Here is a 12,133-nt window from a genome sequence, read left to right as displayed (position 1 = left end):
TCTTTGGTTGGTAGCCTCTGTTGTTCTGCTAGGGCAAGCTATTCAATTGTTGATAGTCCTTGACATCCCTGTTTCAGTTTCTCAGACATCATTTATTTTCTGACGTGTAGATTTTAATCCACACAGAGGGTCATAGTCAGAAATGGGGCTCATTAACTCAAATGGAATTAATAAATTTACATAGATTTCTCAAACTGTCAGTGCTAGTTTCAGAGTAAATAATACAGTTTTTTAGATGCCCTGATGCAAGAAGTAATATTAAGATCTTTTGCAATGCAACTATTTCTGATTCCAGCATTTTCAGTATGCCTGAGTTATCAGTTATTGTCCACTTCTCTCATTGGATGCAGTCAATACCCAGGATAACTGCTTGTAAACAACTTTTATGAAAGGATGGGGTTATAATCTCCTTAGTAAGCACAATTTTGCAAGTATCTCTGTGAAATTGAGAAACCATTGAGCTTTTTGGTGCTAGTGCCATGAGGCTTAGGTGTGAAGTCCCACTCTTGAATTGCTCTGATATCTGGTGGTGACTAGTAGGGAACCAAGCAGTGGTTGAGGAGAAAGGATTTTGTAGCAACAGGACGTTGAAAAGTAGCACTAGCTGGAGGAGCTCCTGCAGGATAACTGAGAGAAAGGAGGGTGTCATCATATGACAAAGATCTTGTCTATATTAGAGAATATTGCAGGGCTGAGTATCATTTGTTTCCCCTACTCAATTGAAATGTACTTTGTGCCCCCAAACAAGTGCTCCAGTGGATTGTCAGGGACTTTTGATGTTGTTCCAAGCTCAATCATTACTTAGTCCTGACAAATTTGGCATCAATCATTTGGTGTTGCTGGCACAATTGTTTGAAATAGTCACCCAACCACAGAAAGGTTGGTATTAGAAGTGGAGCCACCAGTTCTGCTCTATACTGCCTCATCTAGTGAACATCCTAGAATGCCCTTTGCTATGTCCCCTCTACCTGTGTCACATATTATTCCCTCTCAGTCTTCATTAATGGTCCTGGCTCACTCCATAAACCAGCAAAACCAGTGTGGTTTGCTGGCTGCAGGGCCCAGTCTGACAAACTATAGATAGTTCAAATAATTCTTGATACCCATTCCATGAGCATTCCTGTCTGTTTCATTTACTAATTTGACCTAGATAATATGAGCCTTATCAGAGGGGAGGGGAGGTTTTACTAGAAACCTCAGATATTTAAATCATGATCAGATGCTGGTAGCTACATGGTTCTCATGGGTTTACATACATTCCCAAAGCAAAAATTGTATGTATTTAGGAGTGAAGCCCTGATTTGATGTCTCAGAATTGCATGACCTGCCTTTGAGAGCGGAGAGATCCAAACTCTCCCCCACTCCCTTGGAGTCTCTGTTTCTATTGGTGTCCCCTTTTTAACTTCTCCAATTTTTTAATTATGGAGACGTATATCCCTGAAGTTCTATTTAATGTATCTCATTTGGAGGGAACCAGATTCCGCCTTTCAACATTTATTTAAAAATAAAATAAAATCAGATTGCTTTTTTAGAATGGTTTGTATTTTCAACTGTGCTTGATGCAGTGTGTGTATTATTGCTCTCCTTATTGGATGGGGGCATCTCTTGAGCTACTCTACTCTTCCAGATTGAGATGCTTGTGATTATATCTTTAAAGAAGGAAAAACTATTTGCTTTGTAGTTCTGTTTCTTTGAAGATATAATCTTGCAGAATTCTCTGTGTTGCCCCAGTCCAATCAAGATCTCTCTTTTTAGTTTATTTTTAGAGCTCTGCATAGTTGAATGTTTTTCTTCAGCAAAAGGAACTGACAGCTGAGGGCACTAATGGGCTGTACTTTTTGCAGTGGATGATTGAAATGTTATATTTAGGTGGGCTTGAGGGCAGGGAAGGAGGGGAGGTGGGATTTGCAGCTCTTTTAAACTCTGTAGTTGTGGGTCTTCTTGGCCAGTCTTTCTCTAGAGGTTTGAGATCAGCTTGAGAATCCTGTGAGTTCCTCAAAGGAGTAGAATTTCAAGGGAAGTAATTATCCATTGTGCGATTCCTTTTGAAATTTCTTATAGAAAAATATTCAAGATGTTGGGGAAGTAAATTGGAATTCTCTTTCCTAAAAAAAGAGGTACAGTACTGTCCATGTTTGGCAGTTTTCCATACCCAAATACTTGTATTTAATAAAGTGAAGTTGTTTTGTATTTATTTTGGAGGGGGTGGGGTTATTGTAATGTAGTATGAAAACTACACATGAAAAGGAAATTCTGCATAATTCTGGTTCACTAATACTTTTTTTTTTGAAACCTTGGATCACTTCTTGACCCATCCCTTGCTGCAAGTAAAACTCGAAAGAAGAATATTCTCTCAAAGTTGCGGATCTCTTGTCAGAAGTTGTTTCTATGTTCTGCTTATGGTAACAAGTATGTAGGTTGGCTGCTGCTGAATGGTACCCTCTGTCATAGTTTCAGGAAAACTGCACCAGTATTTCCCCCTCTTTGGTCCCTCAGGGGAACCCACTTAATGGTTTCTGGTTCCCAGCTGTCACCTCTCCTGGGCAAAGACCTGCATCTCACTTGCTTCTGAACAGGGCTTTTTAGGCTGCACAGCTCCCTGCCTTACACTGTGATGTTCTCAGCAGTTAAGTCTGCGTAAAAGGCCAGTGCCTGTTTTGTTTTCTCTCTGAGGGATGTGACCAGCATGTTGCCAATAGTTATAAGTTACCACACAGCTCCTTCTAAGCAAGCACATTTATTCTTAAGGTGAAAGCATATAAAAAATAAAAGAACCTGCATACATTCTAATAAGTACACTCTCACAGTACACCCCCAACTCCAGCATAGGCCACTGGAAGGTATCAGTTCTTCAAACCCTACAACTGCATTTTCCCTGGGGTTACAAGTTCATGTCAGTCTTTAGATAGGAAAGCAGAACGAAGGCCCCGAGTCAGTTTAAGCTCAAGCTATTTATCCAAAAGTCCTTTGCTAGTTGGTTTCTGGAAGTCTGGTCTGAACCAGAATATGTGAGCCTTCCTGGGAGGTGGTATCTCTCTGGAGGTGTTATAACCGAGTGATTTGCCTTAATCATCTCCGACTGTTTTCACTTCCTGGGGGAGCTGTGGCAATCCTCCCCTATGGAGTGCACACAATCATTGGACCACAATGATACATAAACCATTTATACACTTAAAACAATGTGGTGTGGTTTCCCAGAGATATTGCTGGAAGTTGCCATATCTGTCACATACTCCACATCTGATAGTCTCCAATCCAGAAACTCTCCCAAGGATCTTTATTTTGATTGGTCATCAGATTGATATTGCTGAGCATAATGCATGCATAGCATTCCTAGCACTTGTTACAGTTCCAGAATTGAGTTTCGGTTTGTGTGGCTATGTAGAGTAATACAACTGACACTCTGTGCTTTATTTTAAATTTTAAGTACAGTTTAACTTTATTATTGTTTCATGATTTATCTTGTTTAGCTATGAATTGTTGAGGTTATTTGTCCTATTTGCAGATCAGAGTTATTGGATGGAATTCATTAGTTACAGCAGGGATGGATTTGGTCTTGTGCCTAACTTTATTGTACAAAAATATACATGAATATTAATGAGCATTGTTTTATATTTTGGCTAGAAGCTTGTTTCTTTTCTTAGACTATTAGCTTAAAATTATATTTCAACTCCTACTGTGGTTTTTTATGAAATCCTGTTAGCTTTTTTGAGGGAAAATCCACCAGACAAGCTAAATTATAAAAGGAATTATTCTGTTTCTTTTTAAACTTGCCCAATCAAATAACCTGTTCTTGTCAATGTGACAAAGTGATATAAAATGGTTGGACAACTTATTAGGCTTTGGAAAAGCATTCTTAAGGTTATAAACATCTTGATTCTGCTAATTCTGGAGCATATTGAATAAGCGTGGTATTCAGCAACATGCAGGAGAGAGTTTAAGAAGCAAGGGTGATTGAACTATTAATTAACTAATCTGCATTTAGCTAATCAACATCAATAAGCAGCTCTCAGAACTCTCAGGTAAATACATAGATGAGAGCTGTAATGAGGTCACGTGATCAAGTTATTTAAGTAAAGTAAGTAAGAAAATCCATTTATTCATGTCTGGATATCAGTGACAACTTATCAGAATTTTCTAAAGCAATAGATTGTGAAGGCTAACTTCAAGCACTCCGTAGATGATCTGCCACACACATACATCCATCTCCTCTCGGGTTATCCTCTACTATGATAATCCTTCACCATTTCTTCCACAATAACTTTCTCAAGGTTATTTCCATCTGTATGCCTGATGTGACCAAAATATATGTTTGCATTGGATTTCTGTCATTAGGGTCTACTTCTCTCCAGTAATATTTCTCACATAGGTGTTTGTCTTTTTTTCCTATCTGGGAGATATATGTCTTGTCCAGCACCACATTTCAAAAGCTCCAGTTCTTTTCTTGTCAGCAGTGTTAACTTCCCATGATTGACATATTTAAGTCACTATAGAAAAAATTAGGATTTTCACCAGTTGTACCTTCATTTGTTTTGAGATGCCACATTTTTCTTAAGGGAGGCCCTAGCTGAGTGAGCCATTCCTCGTTGTCTTCCAATTTTTTGGGAACAGCCTCCTTGGTTGGATGTATACGATTCCAGATAATTAAATGCATCTACTGCCCCTACATCTTGTCAATTAATTGTGATGTTTGCTTACATCCTGTTTTTGTTAGTTGTATCAACGTACATGTATTCTGTTTTTGTCACTTTTAGGAGTAGTCCACATTCCTTGCTGTTTTTACAGACTCCAACGTTCATTGCATTGCATCAGTGGTTGTAACAAAGAGTCATTTCATCAGCATACTAGAGGTTGATAAAGGGGTGGCCTTGCTCCTTCTACTTTGTCAAAACCTTCCAAGGCTTGCCTTGTAACAAATTCTGTATAAGTTAAAAGCTTGGGGACTAAATACTCCTTTGTCTCACACACTGCCCAATGAAAAACCACTTACTATTGCTTACTGCTGTTTATACAGTCGTCTGTCATTGACGGTAGATACTGGTAATGAATTCAATGATATGCTTTGGATTCCCTTGTCTACCAGTATCCTCCAAAGATAGCAGTGTCGGACAGTATCAAATGCTTTTGAGTAGTCATGAGGCATGTGATCAATGGGTGATTGTACCCTCTACATTTTTCAATGATGTGACAAATATTCATGATTTGGTGACCTGTCCCTTGGCCCTCTCTAAAACCAGCTTGTTGTTGTTAGTTCTGCTTCTGTGCTTCATTTCATACAATACTGGATTATGTAGAGCAGAACTTTGCTTTCATGAGATATCCGGAGATGGTACAATAGTTACTACACTCTGTTATGTTTCCCTTCTTTGGTAAGGGCAGAAAAATTCCCTTCGTCCAGTCCTCTCACCAATTTCTAGTTATCCATACATTGTCATCCTCCAGTGTAGCTTTTCCTACAGACTTCCCTCTGTGTGCAGCTGTACTTGGATCTCCTTCAGAGCTTTGCTTTGCTAGAGATGATGAGCACACCTGACAAGGGGCGTTTTGTACTGAGTCTGGAAGGAGCAAATTTTGTCCCCAAAGTCTGTGACCATACCACAAAAGGTGATTGCCGTGTTCTGACGGCTTTCCTTGTTATGTTACTATACAAAATACACAACTTAATTTTTCACAGAATTTGGCCAATTTGTAATTAATATTAACAATTGCACAAATGTTTAACCAGCAACTTTTTATATTCCATCTGCTTCAAGTTTATCTATGTATGTTGTAAAATGTAGAATGCCTATTGACTATAAACAAAAGAGAAAAGCATGTAAATGTTCTGTGGCATGTACAACAGATTGTATGATGTACATCATTTTAAAATTGAGAGTGGAGGTGGTGACTTTATTACTATTTTTATTTATTTATTTTAAGCTATCTAAGAAATTTGATGCCAGGCTGCTGTATGTGGTTAAGCTCATGGTAAGCCTTTCAGGGAGGAAAGTGCAGTTGACAAACTGTTGGTAAGCTTGTTCTCTGCAGAAATGAGACCGTTAGTCACTTAAATGGAAAAGGTAAAGCTTTTAATGTTTGGTGCAGTGCATGATAATCTGTAATTAAACCTATCCTTGCTGAGAGTGGGGAAATGAACATGTTTTGCTTTAAAAAAACTTGTTCTTTTAAAGATATTTAATAACTTATTGTTTTATCATATGTTCCAGGAAATCTACTTAAAATCTTGATAGTGGCATTAAAATACTTGGTAATCACCTCCTCTGTGAAAACATGACATACAATTTGATAAGCATTGAGACAAAAGGTTTTCCATTCTATTTTAATATGACTCAACAAATAAATATATAGCAAACAGGAGGGATGTTACCTGACAGCAAGTAGAAGAGTAACAAAATTATTTTTTATAGTAAAATAAAATCTAAATGTGTGGTTTTAGTTTGTTACTCATGCTGTCTCTACTGTTCTAACCTTGTGTATTTGTAATGTACAAGCCAGTCTGACACCTTAATAATGATTTAAATTCTTAATCTTTTTTATATGTTGAAAAAAATCAAATCTGGAGCATGTATTAGCAATGATAGTTAACCTTCCAGATTGCAATGAGTGAAATTGGACCTGACCAGGCATCTATCTTCCATTCCAATCTCTGCCTCAGGGTGTTTTTCAGATAGGATAAACATGCAGTCTGTCTGACTCTGACAGTGCAGATTGCCAGGTCTTGCCGCCTCCTCATCAGTCAGATTGCAACCTGACGTCAGCAGTTTCTGTATTTAAAATCTAGTTTATCTACAAACTGCCTACACGTTACACCCTTTATTAAAGCTAGTTGAAGACTGCAGAAGGTAATTTAACTGAACTGGGTAGGCCTGGGATGGGAATATCATTAGCTCCATAGCATGCTTCCGGTAGATACCCTTCTGACATCTCTAGGCTTGCAAGATGGGCCTCCTGTTTCCTGTGAGCCATAAGGGGAGCATTAAAAGTTTCATGGGTGCTTCTTTCCTGTGGGTTTTAGTGCCAAAGTTGTTTCTTTTCCCCCTTAGTCTGTTACAAATTGAATGAAGATGGGGATGTTATGATCTTCATAATGGTTTGGAGAAGAATCTATATTCAGAATGTTCCACACACTTAATCATTGATAAGCAGATGAATAAGCAGTACAGGCTTCCCAATAAGATCAGGATAGATCTAATATTTGGTGTTTCCAGAAAATTATATTCTACCCTTTCTGTAGCCCAGTATGTATGCTAGGGGTGCATTTGACTGGAAAAGATAGTATGCAGACTAAGCTAGTTATAGCTGAACTTGGTGTTACAACACACTGTTATTTCCAGGGGCTCTGTTTACAGAATTGCAAAAGAGCAGGCAGCTAAAGCTATTGTTTAATTATTTAGGAATAAGAATGCCTAGTCTTTATTGTTTAACTAAGAAAATTATTACACAGAATTCTGTGAAACTGGTGGCAAATGTGTTGAGTTTCTCTTACTTGGTCCAAAGAACCTTACTGCTGTGGCCTTGATGTATAATTCACAGATAAATAGAAGTGCATCGCTCCTCTTTTTAGGTAGTGCAGTACTCAATGATATTCTGCTTTTAACATCTTTGAAGTATAAATCAGTCTTCTCGCCACTTAATGCTTAGTATATATGATGCAGCAGTAATGTTTCCCTTCCCTCCCACCCCCCTTATCTTAGGCTAATTCTTTCTCTTGTGCTCTTTGCTTCCCCTGAAAGAAAAGCTTTTAGAATCCGTCCATTCTTCTTTGAGTGATTGCACATGTTAATTCCACTTCAGGTGTGTGTGCTTTAGTGCAGATTCAGGAACTTTACCCTTAGTAGTAACTATTGGGGTGGCGCATGCACCCTCCGCCACTTCGTGCTGCTCGTGGTGTAAAGGGCAGAGTTGTTCCACGCCTTCCTCAGTTCCTTTTTACTGCCCATGATCAGTGGTGGGAGTTCATCAACATGCTACTTTGAGTTTTCTCCAACTCCAGCAGATTGATTTGCCTTCTGTAAATAGTTAGTAGTACTTGTTGGAGTAGCTTTTATTTTATTTCCATTACAGCTCTGAGCATCAGATCCCTGTTATGCAAGGGGGACTGTTGACTGCTACTGGGGAATGTCTTGGTCTCCAGGCTTTTAAGCCTTGCGCCAGCTGCAAAAAATCTGTTGGTGAGTGATCTTCATTTCAGGTACATAAGTGTCTTGGTGAGGGTCACATCTGAGACCATTGCCAGATCTGCAGCGACTTCAAGTCCCAGAGAAAAAAGGATTAAGTGAGACTGCACCACCAACTTGGGGAGGCTCCCTGTGTCTGTGTTTTGAAACTTCCTGCTTAAGTTGGGCACCCAGGAATTTTACCTGGGGTGAGTGCTCCTCTGGATATTGTGAAAATTGGCACCAGTCACTTACTCCGGTGCAGAAGAAGCCATGCACAGAGCATTGGAATGGCATCCCTTGAAGATTCATTTTTCAAACCTGGGGTGTCGCTCACATAGACCTGTTTGCTATTTGCCTCAACCGAAAGTGCCAATTTTCTTGTTTCAGAGCAGATCACAATCAGGGATTTCTGATAGAAATCCTACTTTCTAAGACTAACTGGTGTATGCCTATCCTCCCATTCTGCTCCTTTCCACAGAGGTGTTTAAGCTCCATTTAGATCATGCTTGTCTTATCTTCATGGCCTTGCCTGCATTGGTTCTCCATTCTGCTGAGCCTCCTACTAGGGCTCTTTTGACACTACCTCCAGAACCTAACTTGAGCTTTCAAGGCCATGGTCACTTGCTGCCTCCCAATGCAGCTGCTCTCTAACTTACGGCCTGGATGTTCCGTGGTTAACGCCTCATGAGTGGAGTGTTCAGAGAATGTGCAGCACATTCTGTTGAAGAGCAGGGAGCCAAGGACTTGATACACTTGTTGAAGTGGAAATTGTTCTCCTTTATTGTCAAAACAGAATGGTGTTTTTCAAATATTTTGAACTATTTGTTCCAACTGAAACAAGACCTACTGATTAGTTCCGTCAGAGTTCACCTGACAGCTGCCTCTGCCTTCCACCCATCAATTGTGGGCTGCTCAGTATTTTCGAATATTATGTCAGTCTGGACAGGTGTTATCCCCTTGTGGTGGATCTGATTCCTCCTTGGCACTTAAATCTAGTGAAACAAATTTTGATAGTTCCGTCCTTTGAACTGATGGCTGCAGGCTCTTTACTGCATCTTTCTCTGAAAAAAGCAGTCTTGGTAGGTATTACCTCCAGAAGAAGGGAAGCGGAGTACAAGCGTTGGTAGCTGACCCTTCTTACACATTTTTTTTAATATGGATGAGATATGCATACCTCCGCATCTGAAATTCCTGACTATAGTAGTATTGGAATTCCACCTCAATCAAGCCATATTCTTAATGACTTTCTTTCCAAAACCCTATTCTCATCAGGATGAGGAGAGGCTCCATACCTTAAATATTAGAAGGGTGTTAGCTTTTTACTTGGACAGGACTAGATAGTCATCCCAGCTGTTTGTCTTAGGCTTCTCATCCCCTGTCTACAACTTTCATCTCAACGCAGAGGACTGCATCCTGGATTTTGTCCTGCATATATGCCTGTGCTATGACATTGCCAATGTACCCTCTCCAAGCAGGATGGTAGTGCACTCTGAGATGTCAAGCAACTTGCACATCTTTTTTGCCTCAGGTACCTCTAGCAGACATTTGTAAAGCTGAAATTGATAGTCATTGGTACATACTTATTACATTATATCTCAGCATTCTGGAGATGCCAAGTTTGCATGAGTACGTCTTCAGTCCTTGTTCAGATAGACTCTGAAACCCACCTTTGGTTTGAACTGCTTGTGAGTCACCTGAAGTAGAATGGATATGTGCAATCAACTGAAGGAAAAAGTGGTTATTAACCTGTTGTGTAACTGTTTTTTGAGATGTATTGCAATGTCCATTCCATGACCCACCTTCCCACCTGTCTGAGTCTGTTGGGTAAGAAGGACCTGAACTGGTGCTGCACTTTATACCATTCTGCAGCAGCACGAGGCAGTGGAGGGCACATGTGCAACCCTGACAGGTACCACTAAGTGGGGGAGGGGGAAATCTGACTCTGCACTGAGCATGCACACACCTGAAGTGGAATGGAAATGTGTAATACATCTTGAAGGTTAACAGTTAGAGAACAGGTTAGTAACTGTTTTTTACTGTTAATCATGTCAGATTGTGACAAAGCAAGAATATATGTGCAGCTCCAGACAGTTCTAGTAAAGGCTGAAAGAATTTACTTGCATCTGGATCTAAAGTAGATACATTTTTAGCACTTCAGAATTATTTAACATGGAGACTCCTGCTTTTATATTATAAGCAGACTGTCAAACTTACCATCCATAACCTTGAAAGAAATTTACCTGCATATATAGTAGTTCCCAGCCAGTAGGGGTCCGGCAGAGTCAGCTTCATTTTAGCAGTTGTGACAGTTCTCTAGCTTGGTGATAGCCCTATGAATCTTCATCAAGAGATGGTGGTAGCGAAGGCAGTCTCTGGGTGGAAAGGAGAATGAAGTACCAAAGAAGACATTTTTCTGTTGTATTCTACAACAGGATTAGAAAAACTGCAGCTAATAAGCTCTTTCTAATTAGCAAATAGAAACCCTAAAAACTTGCTGGGATTGCTGATTGTATAGTAGTCTGAGGCCTTTATGGTCAATTTGGGTTTATCTATGATTCTCCTAGTCTAGAAGTTACTGTAGAAGGGGAAGAGAACTGGGTCAATCCACTACTAATGGTGCTGGAATAGTACAAAAAGACCTGCTTCATGAATGTCTCCTGCATTGCCTGCAAGTTTCTTTTTGCATAAATACTAGAGAGAGACTTTCTTTCAAAAAATGCTTGTCTCCGTCCTAATCTGATGACTCAGTTTACTGGTCTGGCTCATGGATAGGCTTTATTAAATCCAGAATATTTATTATAAACACAGATTCTCTGTTGATTTGTCTTGTCTAGGTTAAATCACTTTACATATGGAGAAACAAAAGAAGTTAAATGTGGATAAATATCTGTCTATAATGGGTTCTTTGAGACTTGTTCAGCTTTTGCAATAGGCTTTCAGATCTTCTGGCAAGTTCTCTAGGAATGCAAAGTAGAAGAACATATAAATATGGTATTTTAAAGCATGAATTTTGCAGAATTTAGTAGTGAATCTGATATATTGAGCTATAAACATCTTTCTGAGTTCATAGACCCCGGTGGACAGAGGAATAAATACACAAAAAGGCAGCTATGTTGATAGTGTCTGTTCTAAAATTGCAGCTAGATATATTTACCAAATGGAGAGCAATATCAGGCTTTAGTTATGTTTCTAATAGTATGTTATAATCTCTTGTATGCAATTGGAATGTTTCAGTTTCCAATAGCACCAGCTCCGTCTAGTTTGCTATCTTGTAGATTTCCTGTGTCTTATTATTTTAGTATAATATTTATTTAACTAGACTTTTTTTTAAAATCCGATCTGTCCACTCATTTGTCGTGGTTTAGATTAGCTCTTCTGATGAAATACACAATTTCTAAAAATTACTGGCTTTGTGTGCAGTGTATGTAGAAGAACTACTTCTAGTACAATACTTTCAGTAGACTGAATTGAGAACTTTTACCTTTTTGGCAAAATTTATGAACTTTTTTTAAAACAAAGTGTAGACTCAAATTACATTTTGGATGCTGAGTCCTAGTAATTGCTTTGTTTTGGGTATTTATGTAAATACAGTACACTGACAAGTCTATAAATTGGCTTAGAACAAAGTAATAATAAACTAAGCATAACATTGAGGAATTTGGCATTGTTGTGTTTTGAGAAGTGTAACCTTTAAATCTACATAAACTTCTCTGCCTTTTACTTCTGCTGTGTTCGTAGATTCCAGAAGGCTTCGTGTATGGACTTCCTGCCTTGGAGGTAGCAGAATATTCAGCAGAAGGTAAAGAGGAGTGCTGCCTTCTGGTCTCATTGTATGTTTGCTGGGATGCCTGGCATTGTGTGGTGATCTACTAGAGAGAAGGAACCATATAACAAAAAGTGCAGTGGTATTGAAAAATGTAAATTGGACAGTGACATCCTGGTAATCCAAACGTGTAAAATTATTTTCATAAATT

General features: G+C 39.0%; 1 protein-coding gene across 2 annotated transcripts in view; it reads left to right on the top strand.

The window, feature by feature from the left end:
• Window positions 1-12,133, top strand: part of CDK19 (cyclin dependent kinase 19) — a 173,150-nt gene that overhangs the window by 12,491 nt on the left and 148,526 nt on the right. The window contains exon 2 of one of the 2 annotated variants that reach the window (XM_067546595.1): window positions 11,898-11,958. The exons of the other annotated variant lie outside the window; for it this stretch is intronic. Within the exon in view, the coding sequence (XP_067402696.1) occupies window positions 11,898-11,958 (61 nt within the window). The remainder of the gene's footprint in view (window positions 1-11,897; window positions 11,959-12,133) is intronic. 2 annotated transcript variants of the gene reach the window in all.

The sequence above is a fragment of the Emydura macquarii genome, unplaced genomic scaffold (genome assembly GCF_026122565.2).
Source record: "Emydura macquarii macquarii isolate MOO-44397 ecotype Brisbane River unplaced genomic scaffold, CSIRO-AGI_Emac_v2 contig_1146, whole genome shotgun sequence".
Lineage (NCBI taxonomy): Eukaryota > Metazoa > Chordata > Testudines > Chelidae > Emydura > Emydura macquarii.
This window is presented reverse-complemented; position numbering and strand designations above follow the sequence as displayed.